The 27,360-nt window shown below is 36.5% G+C and overlaps 1 protein-coding gene across 1 annotated transcript in view; it reads right to left on the bottom strand.

Moving 5' to 3' along the window:
* The window catches only part of Selenof (selenoprotein F), a 50,355-nt gene that overhangs the window by 4,823 nt on the left and 18,172 nt on the right, over window positions 1–27,360 (bottom strand). The window contains exon 3 of the mRNA XM_070006354.1: window positions 9,075–9,138. Within this exon, the coding sequence (XP_069862455.1) occupies window positions 9,075–9,138 (64 nt within the window). The remainder of the gene's footprint in view (window positions 1–9,074; window positions 9,139–27,360) is intronic.

Raw genomic sequence — 27,360 nt, 5'->3', positions numbered from 1 at the left:
GCCTTGGGTTTAATTCCTCAGTATCACATAAGCAGAAAAAGCTGCAAGTGGTGCTATGGCTCAAGTGGTAAGAGTGCTAGCCTTAAGCAAAAGGAGTTCAAGGATAGTGCCCGGGCCCTGAGGCCAAGCCCCAGGACTGGCCAAAAACAAAACAAAACAACAACAAAAAAACCTAGGTATTTGGAAATAATCTAAATGTGTGAAAAGGCTATTGGTAGGATGAACACATCAATTACTAAAAAAATGATACTGACCTATATTTATTCACAAAGTACAAACTGTTATGATGTATAGGTTATAGATTCTTTTTTCCCCTATGGGTATTGAAAAAATAGTACATACTTATTCCTAAATAATTTCATTTCTAAATGAAACAGCTCAGAAGCACTAACTAAAGTCCTAAACAGAAGGCTTTAACCTGGGGTATCGATAGGGGCAAATTTTAAAGGAGCATTTCCTTCTTTTTTTCATTGTTAATATTTGTGTCTTGTCAACTTTTCAATAATGATCATGTCTATCTGATCAAATTTAAAAAGTTTAGAACACATTAAAAAATTTTTTTTATTGTAAAGATATTATACAGGGGGTTACAGTTACATGAGCAAGGTAATGAGTATACTTCCTATTGAGCATTGTTACCCCCTCCATTGTTTTCCCCCTACCATCCCTTCCCTCCCTACCTTCCGCAAGGTTCTTTTTTTTTTTTTTAATTGTGATTAAGTGATTACATAATTTCCCAAATTTCACAGTATTGTGGAATAAAGATGCTCATTTAAAGTTACAAGTTCATTCTAACTTTCCTGGAGCAAATTGTCTATCACAGTCTATAACATATAACGGTGTACACATATATACCATACATGTGATCAGCAGCATGGGGATATTTAGTAGTGTAGAACACATTTTTTAAACATAACACATATAGCATTTTGTTTAGTATCTTATATTTCTGTGCTTTGAACACAGGGCCTGGTACTTGAGAGGCTGGTGTTGTTAGGCCATATTCCGAGCTAGAGACTTATTCTTCAAACTTAGAATTAGAAAACAAGTGTATTTACTGACTTTTCATTATGAAGGTAGGGTAAGTGAAATTTTCTTTTAAAGTTTTGAGGACTTGAAAGATACTAATTTCTCCCTGCAAAACTTAATTCAAAATAAAACTGTTATTCTGACTGATTAAAGTTACGTTTTCTATTTAATTTCATTCTGCAAGATTTGTTCAAATATTCTGCTCAATCAAGAACTTTCAAACAAGTTATTTTATGATATCCTACTGCATTTTAGACTGTTAGCTAACTCTCTATGCATGGACAAAACAGTATCCAACATACTTCCAAATGTGTCAATTTGTTTTTCCAATTACATTAAGAAACCACTCTGAAGAAAGATTATTCTTTTCTGTATCCAAAACAAAACTGTTAGCAGTTAGTAATTTTCATTTAACAGACTTTTAATAGGATGAAATGAGTGAACAAATTTAAAAGAAATATTAAGAGGAGTCCCTAACGACTGTTTCTCTCAGCTTTTAACTCTTTTCTGTTAGGCAGAGATCCATAAAGCATCCTCAATCTGAATCAGAATAATTGTTAGATACTTTGTATAGGCAAATCTCTTTTTACAAGCAGTAAATGAACTTTTTAAAAACAAATCTTTAATGACATCATATACACATGGCATTGGATCAGTTATCTGAGAATATGAGGAAACTATGTTCTTTAACTTCAATAAATAAAAAAAGAGTAAGAAACCTACAATTTCCTTAAAACAGATTTGTAAAAAAAAGAGGCAGAAGATGGTCATAAAGGCAATGACGGCAATGCAATCGGGGCAGGCTATAGCTGTGTGATAGAGCTTTGTTCAGAGTGTGACTAGTCCTGGGTTTGATTCCCAGAATCAAAGAAATTAAAAATTGCTAATTATTTGTATGCACAGCTGAAGGTCAAACTCAGCAGGGCTTCAGGCTTTCATACTAGAAAAACACTCTACCATTGACTATATTTTAGCACAAATGCTATTAATTTAATAATAAGTAATAAGTACCCTGGATTAAGAGAAGTAAGATTTACTGTACCTGAGTGACAAAAGGCAACAAAAATGCAACTAGAGAACTGAAAACTTAAGAACTGAATATCAAATGATGCCCTTTCTGCAACACAATCTCAAAGACCAAAAGGACTTTACGTCTTACCTTATCTTGATCTTAAAAACTGACATTTCTTTGGGCCTGGCTTACTTCACTTAATATAATTTTTTCCAAGTCTTTCCATTTCCTAACAAATGGGGAAATGTCATTCTTTCTGATGGAGGCATAGAATTCCATTGTGTATATATACCACATTTTCTTGATCCATTCATCTACTGAGGGGCATCTGGGTTGGTTCCAGATCTTAGCTATGGTAAATAATGCTGCAACAAACATAGTTGTGCTGGTAGGTTTAGTGTGGTCTTGTTTGTAAACATTTGGGTAAATGCCCAAAAGTGGGATTGCTGGGTCATAGGGGAGATCTATGTGAAGTCTTTTGAGGAACCTCCATACTGCTTTCCAAAGTGGTTGAACAAGTTTACATTCCCACCAACAATGAAGTAAGGTTCCTTTCTGTCCACATCCCCTCCAGCATCTGTTGTTGTTAGAGTTCTTGATTTTTGCCGTTCTAACTGGAGTGAGGTGATATCTCAATGTTGTTTTGATTTGCATTTCTTTTATGGCTAGGGATAATAGGTCCCATGGTTTCCCTTATTTGCAATATCTAGTATATGTATGAGTCAAGCAGAAAAGGTCAGATAATGTGATGTCAGGAAAATGAACCCTTAGATATGTATTTTAATGTTTTTTTCTTTCATGCATGTGTTTCTAATGCATCTATAAGATTATCTCTCTGTTGCTTTGTATGTCCCTCCCCCACAGTATAACCCCTGCTTTCACTATATTTGATGTCAGTATAACTTGTGGAGGAGATGGGGAAAAACCAGTTGTTTAAGGATACAGGTGGACCTGTTGCAACAATGAGAAGTACAAGTTGCCATGTCCAAAATGAGCTTTACAACGTCGGTGCGGTGGGGGGGGAAGGGGGGAAGGAGAAGGATGGGGATTGGGGGGGGAGGAGGGAGGCTGGGAAGTGATGTGAAGGGTAAACAAAGGAGGAGGCTGCAGTGCTTGGTAAGAAATGTACGCATTATCCTGCCCATGCAATTGTAACCCCTCTGTACAGTATGTTCACAAATAAAATAAAATTTAAAAAACAAACAAAAAAAAGAAAACCCCTCTCCAAACAGCAAAACAAACAAACAAACAAACAAACAAACAAAAAACTGACATTTCATAATAGTCAAACAACTGCCAAGGTTTTGAATGGAGAAAGTAAATGAAAAAAAATACAGCAAATATATATGCTAAGAGGGCTGGAGTACATGTGGCTCAGTAGTAAAACTCTTGCCTAGCAGGTGCAAAGCCCTGAGTTTGTTCTCTAGCACTTCAAAACCTAAACAAAACTATGCTAAAAAAGGCAACAGTATTCTTGGATCTTCACCAGTCAGGAAAAAAAAAAAAATGACAGTAATTAGTTGGGTGCCATTCATACCTGTTAATCCCAGCTACTTGAGAAGCAGATACTGTGAGAATTCAAAGTTAAGGTCAGTCCCCAGGGCAAAATTATCAATAGACCTCCATCTCAACCAAATGCTGGGCATATGAGTGTACAGCCACTCCAGCTATGCAGTAAGCATAAATATGTGGGCAGGGGTCCATGCTAAGCAGGACAAAAAACACAGAATAACAAAAGCAAAAAAGATTGTACAACATGTCAAGTGCATGACCCTGAGTTAAAAATTCCAGTACCATGGGAGAGAGGACAAATTTGAATGCAGTAATGATTTGAATCACCAGTATGAACATATATAACATGACAGTGTTATATGGGAAAATTCTCATGATGCTCTACAAAGGATAAGAAAAATCCAAATAGTGAATTTTTAAACACTTGACAAAAATTTGGTATTTTAATATACAGAGCTGCTTGTTGTAATCACATTTAATTATATTTCTTGTGCTCTACAGCTTCATGAATTGTCAATATACAAAGAGAAACTAATATTCGGATAAATGACACCTTTTCAAGATACATTTATTTTCCTTAGATTCTGAAGAAGAACCAAGATAGATTAGTGTTCGGAACATATGAAAAAAATAGCAATTACTGTAGAATTACTGTACAATTACAGTAGACACTGTTTCTATTTCAAAGTGATAAGCCAGATCTGTATAATACAGATTATACAGATGTATAATCTATAATCTTAGCACTGAAAAGGCTTAGGTAGGGAGAAGGCAGCCTTTTTTTGAGATCATGTCTCCAAAAAAACAAAGTGAGACACATATGAACAAGAATTTGAGCATACTTAAGCCAACTATTTTCCTGGTTTTGAAGGTAAATAAAATAAAATGTGCTCTGATGCAACTAATAGCTCACTGACTCTCATATTTGAATTGGTAACAAACCTATCTTACAAATATGGATTCTAGATTTCAAATACATTTCTAGTAGATTCTAGCTTATTATTGCTCTGGCTTTTCTTCTTGTACTTACATTGTCAAAGTGATAGTATTTGAAGGCTTATTTTGTTGAAGATGACCATTTTATTTGTAAAATACAAAGTTATATAAATATATTAGAACAATCAATCCAGTATTTTTTTCCAGTAATTTTTAATTTTTTAATGAAGGAAGTGCTGGGGATTAAACCTAGGACCTAACTGCTAAGTACACTTACTTCTATCACTGAACTAAACCCACAGCTTACACCATCCATTTCCTGCCAAACATCTATTTACATACCTCTACTTTGGCATAAACATCATAAAAACTAGGTGTTATAATCACCAGAACAACACACACTCATGTATGATAAAGTATTTGCTTGAAACAAGAATTTACTTTCTTTATATATTGTTCATTCACTGATTCCTGATTTTAAGAAAACTCATTCTAATTGTTAGTAAATAAAGTATCACAGCCAGAGATTTTGCTATCTAATTAGATATACTATCATTAGTCTACAGTAGCACTGTCCAATAGAAATTTCTGCATTAACGTCAATATTCTATCTCTGATCTGTTTGATATAATGTACTGAGCATTGAAATATTGCAATTCACTGAGGAACTGAGTGGGTTAAATAGCCAGTGGTTGGCTAGATAACTGGACAATTGAGGCCTAAAGCACAAGATTCATCTTTCATTTAACAATCATGAAAACTTGTCAATTTTCTTTTATGCCATTATGGGTAGAAAACAATATATCTGAATTCACAAATGTGTCCAATGAAAACTAAAACCCCTACAAATTGGACAAAGATGGCGTCATACTATGTAGGCCATGTAGTAACAAAAATCACAGAAAACTGTAATATTGATGTTTCACTTTATTATTACATTATCCTTCTAACTTTAGTCTTTTTTTTTTTTTTGGGTCCGGTTGTGGGCCTGAACTCTGGGTCTGGGCGCTGTCCCGCAGCTCTTCAGCTCAAGGCTAGCGCTCTACCACTTGAGCCACAGCGCCACTTCCGGCTTTTTTTCCTGCTTATGTGGTGCTGAGGAATCGAACCCAGGGCCTCATGCATGCAAGGCAAGTGCTCTACCACCAAGCCACCTTCTCAGCCCTGTTTTTTTCACTATGGTTTAATTATCCCTAATATAGCTTAGATATTCAAAAGGAATGATAGAGTAAGTAACCACAAGATGGAATAAGTTTTATTCTCTGAAAATAAGAAGAATGGCAGTATTTTTTCTTCTCTGTCAGTTGTGGTAATTGAACTCCGGGCCTGCGGGCTGTCTGAGCTCTTTTGAACTCCGGGCCTGGGTGCTGTCTCTGAGCTCTTTTGCTGGCACTCTACTACTTTGAGTTACAGCTCCACTTTTCTGGTGGTTAATTGGAGGTATGAGTCTCATAGACTTAGTTTAATTAAAGCCTGCCCAGGCTGGCTTTGAACCGTGATTCTGAGCGCTCAGGCTCTTGAGTAGCTAGGATTATAGGCATGAGCCACAATCATCAGGCTTATTTTAGTACTTCTCAATGATAATCAGTTCAGAAATTTTGAAAGAAATCAGACCCATCACTATTTCTAGGAAATGAGCTTATGACTGTCAATTATAAAGGCAAATTTGTACTTCAAAATGATACAGATTTATCACGTATTAAATGTTTCATTCAGGTTTTCCCTTAGGATTCTTATTTTGTCACTTATACTACCCCTAAGAGCTAAGTTTTATTGTCTATATGGCTGAGGAGAACCTCCTGACTTAACGTTCAGGGACATGTTAGAGCTAACCTTTAACACACATATCAATCCTAGTGCTTGCTCTATAAGCAGGGATTGGATAATAAGTGTATGTCTTGAAGTTAAAGAAAAATGTTTGAATTACTTATTTCCAAGAATCACATACAGTGAAAATAGAAATGAAAAGGGACAAAACAGACCTACATCTATATATGACACATCTTTGATTACATCACATGTAGTCCTACAATGTAATATACTGAATATTGATTTTAAGATTTGATTATAAAAGCTTATAGCAAATATGATTAAGACTGTGAATAGCCATATACTTAGTTCTTATTGATTAAAAAAGTACATGTCAATCATAATAAAATGTCATTCATATCCATCCCCACCATTTCATACAATTATTTCATTTAATAATAGAGCACAACAAACACATGTGAAATCTTAACTTTGCATTCGTGTATTAAAAAGCTTAAAATAAGAAAATTTATTGTTGTAAATTGCTTTGTTTTTGGATCTGGGCTAAGAAATATGATCTTTATCAACACTGGAGTTGCTTAACATAGATGTAACATGGAGGAGGCAGGAGGATTTAAGTTCAAAACTACTGTAAGCTACATAGTGAGACTCTATTCCCCACCCAAACAAATTAAAAAAAAAAAAAGCAAGAAAGAAATCTATGTTACCACAGACATAAAATCTGGTTTCATAAATAGGATGGCTTTTTGCAGCATCAATGAAAACTAAGTCACAGAAGATTATTAATAAAACAATTCAGTCAAATATGATGACACATGGCTATAACTCCTGCATTTAGAAGCTGAGGCAGGAGGATTCTAATATGCTAGGATATACACTGGTATTGTTAAAAATAAAAACAACCAAAGTAACCTAACAGCACTTAAAAAAACAAAAAAAAAATACAAATCAGTAAATATAATCAGTATGGTATAAGGTAATTGACAAAACTTTGGCAACTGCTGTGTTATTTAATATTCAGATCCAATGGTAAACATTGCTTTTCTAATGACAGAACCTGCAATTCTCTTAGTAAAAGCACAGAATAGGAATAAGACTAATCATGTTGTCATTTGAAGAACTAATATAAAAGACCGATACAAGTTGCTGTATTTTAGCCAGGTTGTTGGGTCTAACTGGCCCCATCTTTGCCCCGTGGTGGATAGGGAATTGGGTTTAACTGGTTCCACCTTGTCTTCATGATGGAGGAAGGTGCAGTCCCATCTCCTAGGTGACGGGCGCATGCCTGTGGGACTTGGATGATAGATTACTGGACGGTTCAGTCCAGTGCCCTGAACTCTGGAGTTTCCTGTGACCCTGGCCCAGGACCTGACCCTATTTAGATGCAGACATGTTTAGCGCCAGGACACCAAGCCTCTTGTGTCTGTCTCCTGTCTCATGTCCCCTGGCTCTCCTCCAGTCACCATAGCATCCGATTTCAGCTCTCCATATCTGGTTTGTTAGTTAGTATTGTTTTTTTCTGCTTTCTTAGTTTTCTAAGTGTTAAGTGTATTAGAAGGGCTGCAGGCCTTTGAAACAGGAGTCTGCCTGCAGACACTGGCTTTCTAATAAAGACTCCAGATTCAATCTTTCAAAATGTGGCTTCTCTGTTTAGGTGTCTGAGATAAAGGGGGACAGGATCAGAGTAAGAATGTTTACCCATAGCAGAAGTATAAATTAAATCTGTGCTACATTAGAATATGTACTTATTCTAACAAATATATTTAACTAGATGTGTCTCTTTGAGGCTCACTTAAAAATGACAAGTTAAACTACTGAATTTCATACTTCTGTGTCAAAATAAGCATTATTTTATTATAAGCAAATCTAAGTCAGCAATAAAAGGCATGTGCTCACACAGGAAATTTGTATGACATGTGGAATCCCCCCATAATCATTTACCATTAGTAAATAATGTAAGAAACATTTGAAAATAAGCCAATATCAAAACAAAATAAAGTATATAAATAGAATAATTATGTATTTAAATAAAAAGCTTCACTATTGTGAGTTCAGTATCATAAAACTTATCTTCAAGTGCATACAAAGACAAAATATTTAAAAAGCCTTTTTTTTTTTTTGTCGGTCGTGGGGTTTGAACTCTGGGCCTGGGCGCTGTCCCTCAGCTCTTCAGCTCAAGGCGAGCGCTCTACCACTTGAGCTACAGTGCCACTTCCGGTTTTCTGGTGGTTTATTGGAGATAGGAGTCTCACGGTCTCTCCTGCCCGGGCTGGCTTTGAACCGCGATCCTCAGATCTCAGCCTCCTGAGTAGCTAGGCGTGAGCCACCAGCGCCCGGCTAAAAAGCCTTTTTGAATAGGTAAGCTCACCATTGTTTGATGTTTGCCTGAAGAATACAGTTACAATGATCCTTTAACATATTTATCATTAAATTCTTGTGAAGATATACATATTATGACTCTTTTGTGTACCCAAATTATATGGTAATCAATTCTATTCTAACTTCATGCAGTTTTTCATAAATCTAGTCACATTTAAAATATACTAGAATGGTGTGTTATATAAAGGAATTACATTTACATCTGCTAAAAGAAGAGCTGTCATAAAAGTTACTTGGCAACAGAATCTCCTTTTAAGAAAATAACCACTTCATTTGTTGTATTTTAAATCTACATTTTATATACTGTAAAAAACAAACGAACAAAATTCATATGTTGTTAAGAAAGTCTAATTCTAAAACTTATTTTTGTGAGTATTTAATGAAATCATTCTTGTATAATGGTGACTTTAAAATGATTCAATAGTTTGCTACATACCTTGGACTTGAGGGAACCTCCCCAATTTTCATCCACAGACTTCAAGAATAGCTCCTGCATAAAGCTACAAGAGGAAAACCAGGAATTATAAAACTGGTATAAATTTATGTGGGCTGTGTAGAGAGTATCTGCCTAGCATTTGGGAGGCACTGAATTTCACTTCCAGAAATAGCATAAAAAAAAAAAGGGCAGTGTTAACCTTACAGTTAAACAGATACACAGATCCCCTTCCCCACCCCAAAAGTCAGAGTTCAGTAAGACTATAATTCCAGTCCCTAACAGAAGAGGAAATGGATGAGCTATAAAAGGAATATTCCTTTTCTGTGATTTCAGTTACCCATGGCCAACAGGGGACTGGAAATATTAAATAGAAAATTAGTAAAATAAGTAATTCATTAAGTTTTAAATTAAGCACTATTCCTAATAGTGTGGTAAAATTTTACTCCATCCTGTCCAGGAAATGAAATCATCCCTTTTGTCTAGTATATTCATACTTTATATATTCCCTGCCAATTAGTCACTTAGTTGTTGTCTAAAAAGATGGACACAGGGCTTCTGTTTAAGTAACCCTTATTTTATTAATCATGACCCCAAAGTGCAAAAGAAATGGTAGATATAAAAGTCAATACACTGTTATACTTGTTCAACTGGGAGTTAAGAAGGGAGATTCTTACTGGACATTAAATACTTCATGAAGTATTTTTTGTCTGCCCAAAAAGATGGAAGAAAAGCAAATCTCACAGGAAATAGTATTTAAAGATATTACGGGAAAACCACTAAAATGTCATTATAAAGGACTAAAATATATTTTTCTTTAATGAAATTTAGATTCAGTGGTAAACATTGCATTTGCAATCATAAAACCTACAATTCTCTTAGTAAAAGCTTAGAAAAACTTAAATGCAAATATTTATTGCAATAAACCCAATAGCAAATACCACTTTTTTTGATAGCAACAAAAGCCTGCCCATTCTTTTTATGGAATAATGTGATGCTAAGAGAATGCTAGTGAATTTTAAGAACTTAACACATTTGCTTGATTTCTTCTTAGTTTTTAGTTATATGGTCCAGAAGTTTAAAAAAAATGGAATTTTACCTTTAGCATTCTAAGATAGAATCTATTTAATAAAACAAACCCCTCACATATACTATGAATGCTTATTTAAAATATTTTTTGAAAATGCACAAAAACACAAAACAGAAATTTCTAAAATACCAATTGACTACCTCAGAGTATTAGAAATATGTATAATAGCTCAGATGTAATCTTCTCTAGAAAAACCGGTTGATTTTGATTTTTAGGGTTCTCTTCTCTGCCTCTCTCTCTTTTTAAATAGGGGTTAAGTACTGAAATTTGGGCCTTGAACTAGGGCAGACAGGTGCTCTGTCAGTTCAGCCACACTTCTCAGCCTCCTGTAGTTTTAATTAGGGACTATCTCAGTAAACTTTCATAGAACTGTTCTTATGCTTTTTATACATAATTTACTCATATCATATATACTTTAAAAATATTGTAAGATGAACAAAACAAAAAGTTGCATAACTAGAAGTTGCATAACATTACTGAAGTGACATTTTAACAGCATTAATTTGTGATCCTAATTGCTATTTTGCTTATGAATTTCTATTTATTATTATGTTTTTGTACCTGCACCAAGACTTGAACTCAGGGCCTTGTGCTCTCACTTTAATTTTCTGCTCTAAATCCAGTGAATCTAAATTTTCTTCTCCAAATTCAGCTTTTTGTTAGTTAACTAGAGCTAAGAGTTTCTTGGGTGTGTCTGCTGAAGTTGGCTTCAAGTCATGATCCTCAGATCTCAGCCTCCTGAGTAGCTAGGATTACAGGTATGAGCCTCCAGTACCTGGTGGAATTTATAGTTTTTAATAGGAAAATATTTGCTTCATGGCAAATAAATAATTTGAGTTGGTTATAATTATAGTCAACTTTAAATGCCTTAATTGGTTATAATTATAGTCAACTTTAAAAGTCTTAAGGAACTTAACAGATTATGTTTCAGTTGTGTGCATGAACTCACTTTCCTATAGCTAGCAGAAGGCACTATGGCGGCACTATTCAGGGCTATCATGCATTGTTCTGTAATTAGGTAACCACTCCAAAATTTCTCATACCACAAATTTACATGCCATGCTACTTAAAAATAACAGCAATCCTCTAGGTCATGAAGTATGAAAAGAGTAAAAGAAACTGGTTAAAATTCCTTGACTTTTAACCTAGCAACTTTTACTTTTTATAGTGAACAAAACATAAAAATAGCTTGGCACAGGTGGCTGACGCCTGTAATCCTAGCTACTCAGAAGGCTGAGATATCAGAATTGCGGTTCAAAGCCAGGCCAGGCAGGAAAGGCCATGAGACTCTTATCTCCAATAAATTACCAGAAAACCCGAAATGGCGCTGTGGCTCAAGTGGTAGAGCACTAGCCTTGAGCTAAAGAGCTTAGGGACAGTGCCCTGCCAGAGTTCAAGCCCCAACGACTGACAAAAAAAACAACAAAACAAAACTACACACAAAAATATTATGCTTTTAAGCCAAGACCTTGTGGCTCATTTCTATAGTCCTAGCTACTCTGGCATAAAGATCCCTAGATCTCAAATTCAAGGTCAGACTAGGAAGAAAGGGTTCCATCTCCAAAATAACCAGGAAAAAAAAAAAAGTGCTGCTGCATGTCTTAAGTGGCAGAATGGCAGCCTAGCAAGCTCAAGGGCCTGAGTTCAACATAGGGATGACCAAAAAGCAAGAACAAAAATGAAAAAACCCAAACAAGTTAACTTTCAAGAAGGGTAATATATTAATAGAAAAAGCTAAAAAGAAAAAAAAAGAAGCAAGTAATTTCTCAGAACAAGCTGGCAGTACCTTTTTGTACGCATTAAGCTGTATTTGTGTTGGACATGGTGGCTTGCTCATGCCTCTATCCTAGGAGGCTGGGGTAGGAGGACTGGAAGTTTCAGAAAATCAAGAGCTACAAAAGGAGACAGTGTCTCAAAACCAACCAACCAATAAACAAAAAGAATCTAGGCATTAATAGTTCATTATTGCATTAGGATTATACTAGCCCAAATAATTTAAAATAAGTGGACATTTTAACTACTGCTAGAATGTATAGAATCTATGAATGTATGGAAACATTCTATACATTTCATGTAATTTACCATGATTTTGGAACAATGCATTCCTTTTCTTATAGGTAGATTTCTCTAATAGCAAATCACTATTGGAATACAAATTTCTCTCCTGAGGAATTTCCCTATCTGAAGAATCTCCACTTTCTGGAGATACTGGATAATTTTGTTGTAACTAAAGCCAACTAATTTCTACAAATAGGCTCAGATTCACAGACAAAAAGTTAATCAAGGCTTTCTGGGGGATTCTTAGGCAGGTGTTCAACTGCTGAGGCATGCCTCCAGCCCTTCAGTGGTTTTTCATCATCTAGCTATACTCCAAAATAATTTTTAAACAAAATGCTTTTTTTGGGGTCAGTCCTGGGGCCTGAACTCTGGGCATGGGCACTGTCCCTGAGCTCTTCAGCTCAAGGCTAGAGCTCTACCACTTGAGCCACAGCGCCACTTCCAGCTTTTTTTTTCTGCTTATGTGGTGCTGAGGAATCAAACCCAGGGCCTCATGCATGCAAGGCCAGTGCTCTACCACTGAGCCACCTTCCCAGCCCCTTAAACAAAATACTTTTTAAGCCACACACACACACTTTTTAAAAATAATTTTTATTGTGATTAAGTTATTACATAAATTTCACAATATTGTGAAAGTGATACTTAAAGTCACAAACAAATTATAACCTTCATGAGGCAAACTGTTATTATCGTGGTCTATGAAGTTTGTGAATTCTATGAGCTTTGACAATACAACTATTTCTTCTATATTGGGTGGTATGTTAATTTCTTTCCTTTTGTGTTAGCTGTTCCTTCTGGTGCTGGTCCTGGGATTTGAACTTAAGAGCCTTCCTGCTGTTTTGAGCTTTAGTGGTTAAAGCTAGTGTCCTACCACTTGAGCTACAGCAATACTTCTTGCTCAGTGTGTGTGTGTGTGTGTGTGTGTGTGTGTGTGTGTGTGTGTGTGTGTGTGTGTGTGTGTGTGTGTGTGTGTGTGTGTGTGTGTGTGTGTGTGTGTGTGTGTGGGAGGGGGGCGCTAATCAGAGATAAGAGCTGCACGGACTTTTCTGCCAGGCCTGGCTTTGAACTCTGATCCTCTGGTCTTAGCATACTGAATAGCTAGGATTACAGGCATAAATCACTGGTACCTGACCAACAAATACTTTGAATTTTAAAAAAAGTTGTATTTGTTAACTTGCTATCATGATCATAACACTAATTCCATGGCAAATCTTTAAATCTGGTCTAAGTCTTAAATAATCTGCTACTTTCCAAATACAGACACTTAATATATTTAACTATGGCTTTAAAGAAACAAGACAATGATGAAACCTTGTGAACTTATTATACAACTTGGATCAAATTAAGTATTAAAATTTCGTATAACATGGTATAGCAAAAGAGCTCAAGTTAAATACATACATGAACCAATCTGGCTTTTCCATTTACAAGCTGCATACCTCTTTAGACATGTCATTATTTGGGCTCCCATTTACTGTCATTATTTGGGCTCCCATTTACTGTTTGATAAATAACTAACAATGGCTATTTCTATAGTACTTTCTTTCATATTATAGTTAATTAGATTTGTATATATGAAATCCACTTTAATACACAGTTAATCGTTTGCTATGTAGGACTATTCAGGGTTATCATTCATGGGTATAATAGAATAGCCAGTCTAAATTTTCTCAGGCTTTCAAATTCCTATTATCTTACAGCAATGCTCTCAACTGACAGTCTCCTAGAATTTCCTGGGAAGTTTTGAAAATTACGAAACCCTGGAAACTATGTAGATCAGTATCAGTAGTAATTATTACTATTACTTTTTAAGTTTCCCAACTGACTTTAATATGTAGCTAGAGATAGGAAATATGGCCTTCTATATTCTGTATTAATAAGGCAAAAATTGCAAAATGGTATAACAAAGGGATTTCTGGTCAACAGACTAACCACACTGATTCTAAAATGTAAACCAAAACCAAAACAAAACAGTAACAACAACTAAAAAGAAGTAAACCAAGTAGGTATCAATAAAGCAAGGCAGAAGTTGCGTTATGTTTTTCTGGCTTTATGAAGTGTGGCTTGTAGCCATACAGTCTTATTTTATAAATGCTCCACTTGAAATAAAAATGACCCTTTAATTAAACTTGGATTTTATTCTCCCAAATTAATAGTTTTGTTCATATTATGATAACTGTAAAAATCAGTTTACTATAACTATTAACATGATTGTGAATATATAAAATAATTATGAATAAAATGCTGCTTGCCTGGATGAAAAGCAAAAATTTTAACCGAACAGAATTCAGAGCTGAGAAATAACTATGTTTTTTAATAGATGCACTGAAGACTTCTTTTAGTATGATGATGTAATTTAAAAATAAGAATGTGACTGGGGAGTATCTCAGTGTTACAGTACAATAAAAACCCTCAACTCAAACAAACAACAAAAACTTTAATTCACTGTTTATTCTTGAATCTCCTGGTATTAAAAAAATTAACTATATTTAATTTTTTAAGCTCTAATTACATGTGTACAAATAATGAAGGCACTACATTTTTTTTGTGATCTAATACAAACTTTTTGTCAAGATTTCTGGGAAGGTAGCAGAATAGTGACAGGGAAAAAAAAATCAGAGCTTCCACTCATCAGTTAGAGGTGAAGGGCTTTACCAGAAACATCCAGCTCAAGAGAAGAAACTAGACAAATTATAAGCAGAGATTAGTGCTAATCAAGAAATATCAAATTTTAAGCTTTTAAGAGGAGAAAAAGCAAACAAAAATCTTACTTAAATGATTGAGGATCTATGGCTGAGTCGTCACTGAAGACGGGTCACTGGTTTTCTTCCTCCTCTTCTTTTTATATTGTTCCTGATACCCACATAGCCACCACACCAGTGGAGGGAAACAAATCCAGTTTCAGATCTGAGGGCTTGGAAGCTTTGAAAAGGACAGAAATAGTGGCAAGACGGTAGCCATCATTCTCTGAGGGCTCCGGCTACACAAACTGCTCTAAACCACAGAAAAGGTGCTCCTAGTGAGAAATTCAGGAAGAAGACCAAGTGGATTTCTACCATGGATGAGGGACCTACTTCTGAATCCCACATGCTAGAACTAGTGCTGAATCTCCTTCCAATTCCAGAAACATGACTAGTGAGAGAGCAGTTCCCACCCAGGTCCCACACTAGCAAAGGCAGGGCTGTGGAACCTCATTTCAAATCCAGAATCTACCCCACAGCAGTGGGTGAGTGAATGGCTTTCACTCAGGGCCCCATATAAGCAGGGTCTAGGACTAGTAGCCTTTATTTATTTATTTATTTTTTTTGGTCGGTCATGGGGCTTGAACTCTGGGCCTGGGCGCTGTCCCTCAGCTCTTCAGCTCAAGGCGAGCGCTCTACCACTTGAGCTACAGCGCCCGGCTTGACTAGTAGCCTTTAATACGCACACAGATCCAAACAAAACAATCCTGGAGACTTCAACATACCACTGACACCAATGGATGTATCTATCATCCAGTCAAAAACTCAGCATAGATCTAATAGACATCTATAGAATATTTCACCTACAAGATGAGAATGTGCATGAAACATATCCTTCTTAGCAGCCCATGGAACATTCTCCAAAACAGACCTTATCCTAGGTTATATAGCAAGTTTGATCAATTTTAAGAGAACTGAAATTTCCCTGTATCTTGTCAATTCATAATGGAATAAAATTGGAGCTTAACAGTTAAAAGTAACCACAGAAAATATTCAAACTCATGGAGACTGAACAACACATTGCTAAATGATCAGTGGGTTACTGAAGTCAGAAGAAGAGAAATCCCAAAGTTCCTAGAATCCAATATAGTAAGCAAACAACATAAGAGAGCTTTTAAGAAACAGCCAAGTCAGCAGAAAGAGGCTATGATGCCAACATCAATAAATTAGAAACACTTCAAATTAATATTCTGATGCATTTCAAGCTCCTAGATAAACAAGAAAAAGCCAAACTCAAAATTAATAGATAGGAAGAAATGATCACTAGATCAGAAATAAATGAAATAGGAGTCTACAAGAAGCTGGGTGCTGGTGGCTCATGCCTATAATCCTAGCTACTCAGGAGGCTGAGATCTGAGGATCGTGGTTCAAAGCCAGCTTGGGGAGGAAAGGCGGTGACTCTTATCTCCAATTAATCACCAGAAAACCAGAAGTGGAGCTGTGGCTCAAATGGTAGAGAGCTGGCCTTGAGCTGAAGAGCTGAGAGACAGCATCCAGGCCCAGAGTTCAAGCCCGGGACTTACAAAAAAAGTCTACAAGAACCAAAGATGTTTCTTTGAAACAATGAACAAAATTGGTGAGTCCTTAATAAACTTGACCAAAAGAAACTACCCAAAGAAATAAAATCAGAGATGAAAAGGGAAAATAACAAGAGATATAAGTAAAATTCATATTTTAAGGAAATGCTTTGTAAACCTTTATGCAAACAAATTAGAAAATAAAGTAGAAGTGTATGCATTCCTAGAAAACATCATATACCAAAACAGAACCAAGACCATATTATCAGCATAAACAGCTCTATAACAAATAATGAAATGGGAATAAAAGACTTCCCAACAAAGTAAAGTCCAGATCCAGATGGTTTCACAGTTGAATTCTGTAAAACCTTTAAAATATACCAATTCTTCCATGAACTAGAAAGGGTGGGGTTACTACCAAATTCTTTATAAAGCCTTTGTTATACTTATCCCCAACTAGACAGTGACTCAATAAAAAATACAACACAGAAACCAAAGACACACACAAAAAATCATGTGATCATATGAATAGATGCCAAAAATTATTTGAAAATATCTAATATCCCTTTATAATAAAAGTTCCAGAGAAGCTAGAAATAGAACATTTCTCAACATAATAAAGGCTGTTTATGATAAACCTACAGCCAACATCATCCTAACTGGTGAAAAATGAAAACAATTTCCTGTGAAATCAGAAACTAGACAAGGGTATCTACTTTCTCCAGTCTTCTTCAATGCAGTGGAATTCCTAACTAGAGCAAAAAGGCAAGAGAACAAATGGATCCAAATAGAGAAGGAAGAATTAAAACGATTCCTATTTACAGCTGACATTTTCCTATATCTAAAGGACCCTAGATACCCCACTCCCAAGTTTCTAAAGTTGATAAGTAACTTTGGTAAACTGGCAGGTTATAAAAATTCACAAAAATCAATGGCTTTTCTGTATATCAATGAGAAGATTGAGAGTGAACTCAGGAACGCAACTCCATTTGTTATATTCTCAAAAATAAAATAAAATACCTAGGAACCAACCTAATCAAAGAGGTAAAGGGTTTTTACAACACTACAAAATTCTGAAGAAAGAAGGTGAAGGACACTGCAGATGTAAAGAGCTTGTGTTCCTGAATTGGCAGAATATCATGAAAATGGCAATACTGGTAAGATAATCTACAAATTCAATCAAAATACTAATGTTATTCTTCACTGAATAAACAATCCAAAAGTCATAGGGAATCACAATTCTGGGCAAAAAAGTAGTGCTGTAGGTATAACAATGCTAGACTTCAAACTTTACTACAGAGCTAAAGTAACAAAAACAGCTTGTGAAGTAAGCCAGGCCCAAAGAAACATAGGTCCCATGGTTTCCCTTATTTGTAATATCTAGTATATGTATGAGTCAAGCGGAAAAGGTCAGATAATGTGATGTCAGGAAAATGAACCCTTAGATGTGTATTTTAATGTTTTTTTCTTTCATGCATGTGTTTCTAACGCATTTATAAGATTATCTCTTTGTTGCTTTGTATGTCCCTCCCCCACAGTATAACCCCTGCTTTCACTATATTTGATGTCAGTATAACTTGTGGAGGAGATGGGGAAAAACCAGTTGTTTAAGGATACAGGTGGACTTGTTGCAACAATGAGAAGTACAAGTTGTCATGTCCAAAACTAGCTTTACAACGTCGGTGCAGGGGGGGGGGCGGGGAGGGAGGAAGGGGGGGAAGGAGAAGGATTGGGATTGGGGGGGAGGGGGGAGGCTGGGAAGGGATGTGAAGGGTAAACAAAGGAGGAGGCTGCAATGCTTGGTAAGAAATGTACACATTATCCTGCCCACGTAATTGTAACTCCTCTGTACAGTATGTTCACAAATAAAATAAAATTAAATTAAAAAAAAAAACAGCTTGATACCAGCACAAAAACAGGCCACAGTCCCAACAGAAGACCCAAATATGAACCTATAGATCTTCAGACATCTATAATAAGAGAGTCAAAAACATTGGAGGAGAAAAAGATAACCTTTGCAACAAATGGTGTTGGAAAACTTATCTACATGAAGAAAACTTAAACTGGATCTCTACGTGTCACCATGTACTAATGCCAATTTAAAATGGATTGAAGATCTTAGTGTAAGATCTGAAACCATAAAAGTACTACAAGGAGTAGGAAAAACATTAGAAGTTCTCAGCATAGGCAGAAACTTTCTGACTTTCAGGAAATCAAAGAAAATAACAAATGAGATTGTATCTAAGAAAGTAAGAAGTTCCTGCACAGTAAAGGACATAGTTAACAAGGTAAAAAGAAGGCTTACAGAATGGGAGAAAATCAATGGCCATATATCCACAATATATAAGGAGGTCAAGAAACTAAACCCTCAAAGAATCAACAACCAATTAATAAATGGCATATAAGTTAACAGAGACTTGAAAATGGCCACATAAATGTTCACCATTTCTGGCTATAAAAGAAATGAAAATCAAAATAATACTGAGATTCTATATCATGCAGTTAGAAGGCCATTACCAAAAATGCAAAACAACAGATACTGGTGTAGATGGGGAAGAAAAAGAATTCTAATACAGTATGGGTAAGGATGTACATTTGTTCAACTACTCTGAAAAGCTATTTGGAGATTCTTCAAAGAGCTAAACATAGAACTACTGTAAGATTCAACAATACCAAAACTTGGGGCATTTATTCAGGGTAAAGTCAAGTCACTTGTACAACCATGTTCATCACTATAGTATTCAACATAGCCAAGAAATAGTGCATAGATGCTCCTCAATGGACAAATGGATCAAGAAAATGTGGTATATATACACAATGGATTTTTATTCATCCATTAGAGAAAAAATGATATTACATCATTTGCAAAGAAATAAATAGGTGGACCTAGAAAATTTAGATTAAGTGAAATATGTCAAGCTCAGAGAGACAAAGGATATAGAAGCTAGATCTAATTTATAAATATTAAATTAAATACATATGGTTGTATGCAAGTATATACGCACACATATATAAACATATTAACTGAAATGTGGTATTTAAATGGTGTAATTTCTTAGAAAAATGAATTCAAAGTCCAACAAAATGAATACCAGAAAACTGGCCACAATATGGGGGGGTCAGCGGAGGAGGGCAGATGAATGAAGGTGGGGAAGAACACAGTCATAATATCCAATGCATATTCCATGAAACTAAAAAAAGGGAAGGGAGGGGTAGGGAGTGATGGAGGAGAATAAAGTCGTGATATAGATTAAGATGCAATGTACCTATAGACTTATTTGCTGAATAGTAACTCCTTTGTAGAACTACTTAAAGATACTGAAACTATAATAAAAACATTTAATATTTAAGTTACAAAGCAGATTTTCTTATAACGTATAAGCAAACTATATGTTAGCACTTTCATGCCCATTCTGATTGGATTTTTCTTTACAAATCAACAGATATAGCTGAGAAGTAGTAGCTCATGCATGTAATCCTACTCAGGAGGCCAGTCCAGTTAGGCAAGTCCATGAAACTCTTATCTCCTCCAATTGATCAGAACAAAGCCAAAAGTGGAGGTGTGGCTCAAGGGGCGCACCAGCCTTGACCAAAAATGCTAAGTGATAGTGCTCAGGCCTACCCCAGTACCAGGATAGACATTAAAAAATAAAAACAAAAGCAAGCAAATAATGGATACATATTGAAGGTTAGGGAAATAAATTTTCTTATAATTTTAGCAAAACAGGCTGACAAAGATACTTCACCAATATTACTCTCTTTGAGTTGAATTCATTTTTGGGTGCTTCCTAGTAGAATTTTTGAAAATCCTGAAGTAGTGAATTTGTGTGAAAGGAAGATAATTTAGTTTAAACTTTATTGTACTATACTATTGAAGTGCTTGTATCTTTAAATCCTTCAAGACTGGGAAGTTAACATTTTCCTTAATTGAAATCAGGCGCTAAGGAAGGCAAGAATACCTGGGGAGAATCTTTCCATAAAGATAAAAATCAATATTCTACTAAAAACCAAATTGAAAATATACAGAAATAAAATAAAATGAAGCAAAGATGTTTCTTTGCATTGTCTTTACAATGTCCCATTGCATTCTACATCAGAAAACTCTACCTTTATGAAACTTATGGGGAGAAAATGAACTGGATTTCTTTTGATATCATGATGAGTAGGATTTGTATATACACTTAATAGAATCCCAACTACCACCTCCAATCCATCCAAACTTTAGCTTGACACATGAATGATGTAGGCCCATCATTTGGAACAATATCTTCAATTCTACTCAGGAAATTTACACAAAAAAGGAAATAATCTGAGAAATGAGAACATGAGAAAATAGATACAAATGACTTTTAACCTTGATTTTTTTTTTTGGGGGGGGGGGTCAGTTGTGGGGCCTGAACTCTGGGCCTGGGTACTGTCCCTTAGCTATTCAGCTCAAGGCCAGCGCTCTACCACTTGAACCACTGCACCACTTCCAGCCCTTTTTTTCTGTTTATGTGGTGTGGAGGAATCGAACTCAGGGCCTCATGCATGCAAGGCAAGCACTCTACCACTAAGCCACCTTCCCAGGCCTTAACCTTGGTATTTTAGGGAACAATTTTTCAATAAAACCAGCTTACCTCTTAGTAGTAATGTATTTTAGAAAATGGCAAGCTAGGAAGATGGCGGAGGAGAAGCTGAAGTCTAAGTAAGCTCTCGCATAGAAAGCAGTTTTAGAGTTCCAGTGAACAGTTCTAAGTGAGAGAATTACACTAAGTGTGCCATCACAGGACAGAGAGCTAGGCCAGAGAAGGAAACCCAGGCAAGGAGACACTTCTGAGCCCTTGCCAGCAGCCGCGGCGGCGGCGGCAGCTGTGGCGGTGGCGGGCAAGCGCAGGCGCCATACCTGAGCAACAGAGAGTGCGGGACGAAGGAGCCAGATGCAGCGGGTGAGCGGATTCTACTCAACACCAGCAAGAACCGACAAGGAGCAGACATCTTCATCCTGCAGTTCGCAGACCAGAGACGACCCAGGAACTAAGACTCGGCGTGAGTAGAGGCCTGACGTCCTCACTCCTTCTCAGGGAGCAGAGGAGGGAAGGCCACCCTCCCCCCCAGCACCGGTGATCTCCATCTTGGATACCGACAAAGCTCGGAGGAGCTGCTAGCTCCAACCCAGGCCTTGGAATAAAACGAGTCATTTAGCAGTCACAAGAACTTAACGGCAGCGTGATCTGCCAGATTCAGCTCCACCCAGGGAAAAATCACCCAGCTCGGGCGCCAGCCCGAGGAGTGGGTTTCTTCACTGGGTAATCATAGCCAGAGGCTGCCCCTCCCTCTAGCAGCCTGGACAAGCAATTGAAAATCAGTAAACAGAAACCCTGAGAATGGCTCCAGGCTGGGCTCTGTGAGGTTTTCACAAACCAGCCCCGGAAAAGCTACCAGAACCTAGCCTCATCACTGCATCCCCCTCTTTTGTGATACTCAAAGCAGATCTGTCTCCCAATGAACTAGCCTGGGAGGAGGATCACCAAATCCTGGGTAAAGCAGAGCATTTTAAAACTGCCTGTTCGAACAAACTGACTTAAGAAACCAACCAAGCCACAGGACCACAAGCAGACCAGAGACTCCAACAAGAGGCTGGTTACGGACACAAGGGAGATACAGGATTTTTCCCACTCCTCCCCCCCCCAAAAAAAAATCAAAGAAGTTTTTTGTTTTTGTTTTTTTTTTCTCGTTTTTCTCTTCTTCTTCGTCTTTTTTTTTTTTTTTTTTTAGTTTTTATTTTTGGTACCTTATATAAAATTTTTTTTTCTTTTCTAAAACTTTTTTCAATCTTTAATCTTTGCCTTTTTTGATAAAAAAATTGTTTTCCAGAAACTTTCTTTTCCTCTTATAATTTTTATTTTGGGGATACGGGAGTGTGCGTTTTTGCTTTCTTTTTTGGTCTTCTTTCACCCATAGTTGACTATTAGACCCTATCCCCCATTGTGTACACACTTAATCCACAAATTTATTACTCAAGTCAGAACCTCTAAGACTTAAATTCCTTAATAGCAGTACTACTACCCTTTTACACCTATATAATATTTTAAGCATTTTTATTTTTAAGCTTTTCACATCTCCTTTATATCCCTCCCCTTCTCTCAATAAATTCATGTTCTTATCTAAATAGATTGTTATCGAATCTACATAATTTTATTAATTTCTACCTTTCTATTTTTTCTGGTCTCTTTTCTTTTCCCATTCCCTTTTTTTTTTTATCTCTCTCTACTTTCATCCTACCCAACCTATTTCCTGCTTTGAGATTAAGACTTAGTTAACACTCCCTGAGCCTCCCCACATCAATCTATTCCTATTTTTTTACCCACATCTCTCCCTAACCCTAATAATTTCTGGTCTTCCAAATTCTTCTTTGCGGTTTGTAACCCATTAACGTATAGTTGTTTGATGTTGAATAGATGTATTGGTTGAACTAGATTGTATCTGTAGACTATTGACTGTGCAAATTCAGACTTGGGTTGATGCTTGCCTTAAGATAGTGTTCTAGCACAAAACTGGTGCTTTTTCATCTCAAATGGGCAGAGTAAGCCGGAAAAACACAAGAAAAATGGCAAATCCGGGTATCTCAATTCCCAATCCCGATAATCAGGGGGATAGAACAGATAATGAATAATCCAGAGGAGAATTCCCAAATAGCTCTACAAACACTGCTGGCAAACATGATAAATCAAAAGATTGAAAGCATACAAAAGTCTCTGTATGAGCGTGATAGGCAGAGAGAGGAGGCATTCCAAAAGTTTATACAGGAATATCATAAGCGTGAGGAAGCTACTCAAAAGCTGATACAGGATTTGCATGAGCAGCTTAAGAATACTCAAAGAGAAAGGCAGGAATGGCATGAACAGGCTGAGAACACTCAAAGAGAACTACAGGAATCCCATGAACGGGAGGAAGCTAATCAAAGAGTAATACAGGAATGGAGAAAGCAGGAAGAGAATACACAAAGATCACTAAAAGCATTCATGGAATCCATTAACAAAGAGCTGAAGGAAGTCAGGGAGACCACAAAGGGAATGCTGAATGGAACCCAACAGAAGGAATGGGAGTCCAAGGAAACCATAACCAATCAACTAAGTGATCTGAGAATAAACACTGAACATCAAATTAAACAAGTAAAGAAGTTCATACAAGATCTAAAACAAAGCTTCAACAAAGAACTTGAAGCCATCAAAGCTGACCAATTAGAAGGAAAAGAGATAAAAAACAAAGTAGAAAGTCTTGACAGCAGATTAGACCATGCAGAAGATCGAATCTCAGGGATTGAAGACAGCCTAGATATTATAGAGAAAGAACATACAACCATCCAAGACAAGTCCAAGAAATATGATAGATTTATCCAACACTTGGAAGACACCATCAGAAGGCCTAATCTAAGGATAATGGGTGTAGAGGAGCACCTAGAAACAGAAGTTAATGGCCTAGGAAATTTGTTTAACAGGATCCTAGCAGAGAACTTCCCAAACATGCAAAAAGATAGGCCTATTCAGATACAAGAAGCTTTTAGAACTCCAAACAGACCAGACCAGAATAGGACATCCCACCTTCACATTATAATCCACACAGGATCAACCCAGACCAAGGAAAAGATCCTTAAAGCTGTCAAGGAGAAAAGATTAATCACCTATAAAGGAAAACCAATTAGAATCACCTCAGATTTCTCAGCAGAGACAATCAAAGCAAGAAGAGCCTGGAATGATGTATGCCATGCCCTAAAAACAAACAACTATCAACCAAGAATACTGTACCCAGCTAAACTCTCCTTCATAACTGAAGGCCAAATAAAAACCTTCCATAGCAAAGAAAAATTGAAACAATACATCTCCACCAAACCAGCCCTACAAAAGATTCTTAAAGATGTCCTACACATAGAAAACCAACAAGACCACAATAAAGGTCAAGAAACTGCACCCAAACTGAGAATCCAAGAACCATAGGAAGAACCCAGTTTTCGCAACCCCCAAGAAGGTGGATAACATGGCAGGAACTCCGAAATACCTCTCAGTCTTTTCTCTTAACGTTAACTGACTGAACTCTCCAATTAAACGACATAGACTGTCTAGTTGGATTAAAAAACAAGACCCTTCTATCTGCTGCCTTCAGTAGTCACATCTTGCCCGCAAAAACAAACACATTTTCAATGTTAAAGGTTGGAACAAAATCTACCAAGCAAACGGCCCCCATAAACAGGTGGGAGTTGCAATCCTAATATCAGATAAAATAGACTTCAAATTAAAATTCGTGAGAAGAGATAAAGAAGGTCGCTACATACTAATTAGGGGCTTTCAGGAGGATATTACAATTCTAAATATCTACTCGCCAAACAATGGAGCACCCAAATTTATCCAAGAAACACTACTTTCCCTCAAATTCCATATAACTCCAAAGACATTAATTGTTGGGGATTTTAACACACCACTCTCCCCACTAGATAGATCAACTGGGCAAAAACTCAACAGAGAAACTACAGATCTAAACAGCTGCATAGATCAACTAGATTTAACAGATATCTACCGAACATTTCACCCAGCAGCATCAGAATACACGTTTTTCTCAGCAGCACATGGAAAATTTTCTAAAATAGACCACATTTTAGGCCACAAAGCAAACTTGTCCAAATTCAGAAACATTGAAGTTATACCTTGCATTCTCTCTGACCACAAGGGAATAAAATTAGAACTCAACACCAAAGCCACCAAAGAAAGTCTGGTATCACCTGGAGGCTGAACAACACACTGCTGAATAACGAGTGGGTCATGGAAGAGATTAGAAAGGAAATTCAAATGTTCATGCTATTCAACAAAAATGAACACACAAATTACCAGCTCCTCTGGGACACAGCAAAAGCAGTACTCAGAGGCAAGTTTATAGCTCTGAGCTCCTACATCAACAGATTGGAGAGATCTGAAACCAACAATTTAATGACACATCTAAACCTCCTTGAAAAAGAGCAGCAAGATAAACCCCAATCCAGTAGAAGGAAAGAAATAATTAAAATTAAATCAGAATTAAATGAATTAGAATCCAAAAAAACTATAGAAAGAATCAACAAAACAAAGAGTTGGTTCTTCGAAAAAATTAACAAAATTGACAGACCCTTAGCAAATCTTATCAGAAAAAGAACACACCCAAATAAATAAACTCAAAGATGAGAATGGAAACATCACCATGGAAACAACCAAGATTCAAAACATTATAAGGGAATACTTCTCAAAACTTTATGCTAATAAGTTTGAGAACCTGACAGAAATGGACCTTTTCCTAGCAAATATTGACATGCCAAAACTAAACCAAGATGAGTTAAACCAGCTTAACAGGCCCATATCAAGCGTTGAAATAGAAACAGCAATAAGAGACCTTCCAGCTAAGAAAAGTCCAGGACCAGATGGTTTAACAGCGGAATTCTACAAGACCTTCAAAGCAGAGCTCACACCAATACTCCTCCAACTCTTCAATGAAATTGAAAGAGAAAGTTCACTCCCGAACACATTCTATGAAGCCATCATAACCCTCATCCCAAAACCAGGCAGGGACTCATCAAAGAAAGAGAACTATAGACCCATTTCTTTGATGAACATTGATGCAAAACTTCTCAACAAAATTTTGGCCAATCGACTTCAACAATTCATCCAAAAAATCATACACCATGATCAAACAGGATTCATTTCAGGGATGCAAAGCTGGTTCAATATATGCAAATCAATTAATATTATTCATCACATCAACAGGAGCAAGAATAAGAACCACATGGTTATCTCAATAGATGCAGAAAAAGCATTTGACAAGATCCAATACCCCTTTATGATGAAGGTTTTGGAAAAATTAGGAATCCATGGAACATTCCTCAATACAATAAAGGCTGTATATGACAAACCTACAGCCAGCATTATACTTAATGGTGAAAAACTAAAGCCATTTCCTCTTAACTCAGGAACAAGACAAGGATGTCCACTCTCTCCACTTCTCTTCAATCTAGTATTAGAATGCCTAGCTACAGCAATGAGAAGATGCAGACATAAAGGGGATCCGAATAGGGAAAGAAGAAATAAAACTCTCCCTCTTTGCAGACGACATGATCTTGTATTTAAAGAATCCCATAGACTCCACTCCCAAATTACTCAAGCTGATTCAAAACTTTGGCAAAGTAGCAGGGTATAAAATTAACCCCCCAAAATCAATGGCTTTTCTGTATGCCAACAATGAGAAAAGTGTGGCTGAAATTAGGAAAGCAACTCCATTTGTAATAGCCCCACAAAAAAAAAATACCTAGGAATTAACTTAACTAAAGAAGTGAAGGACCTCTATGATGAAAACTTTAAAATCTTGAAAAAGGAAATCAACACAGAACTTAAAAAATGGCAAAACCTCCAACGCTCCTGGATTGGAAAGATTAACATCGTGAAAATGGCAATACTTCCCAAGGCTATCTACAAATTCAACGCGATACCTATCAAAATTCCAACCTCATTCTTCAAGGAAATAGAAGAGGCAAACCAAAAAATCATATGGAACAATAAAAGACCCTGAATAGCAAAAACGCTCCTCAATGGAAAGAACACTGCTGGAGGAATATCAATACCAAATTTCAAACTCTACTATAAACAGCTTGGTATTGGCATAAGAACAGACCTCAGGACCAATGGAATAGAATTGAAAACCCAGAAATGAACCTACAGACCTATAGCCATCTAATCTTCGATAAGGGAGCTAAAACAATAGAATGGAACAAAGACAGCCTCTTCAGTAAATGGTGCTGGCAAAATTGGTTTACTACTTGTAGAAAACTAAAGCTAGATCCTTATGTATCACCCTACACCAGAATCAACTCCAAATGGATCAAAGAC

This window comes from Dipodomys merriami, unplaced genomic scaffold, assembly GCF_024711535.1.
Source record: "Dipodomys merriami isolate MVZ:Mamm:240054 unplaced genomic scaffold, mDipMer1.0.p SCAF_7, whole genome shotgun sequence".
In the NCBI taxonomy this organism is placed as follows: Eukaryota; Metazoa; Chordata; class Mammalia; order Rodentia; family Heteromyidae; genus Dipodomys; species Dipodomys merriami.
Note: the sequence above shows the minus strand (reverse complement) of the source record. Positions and strands in the feature narration are given on the sequence as shown.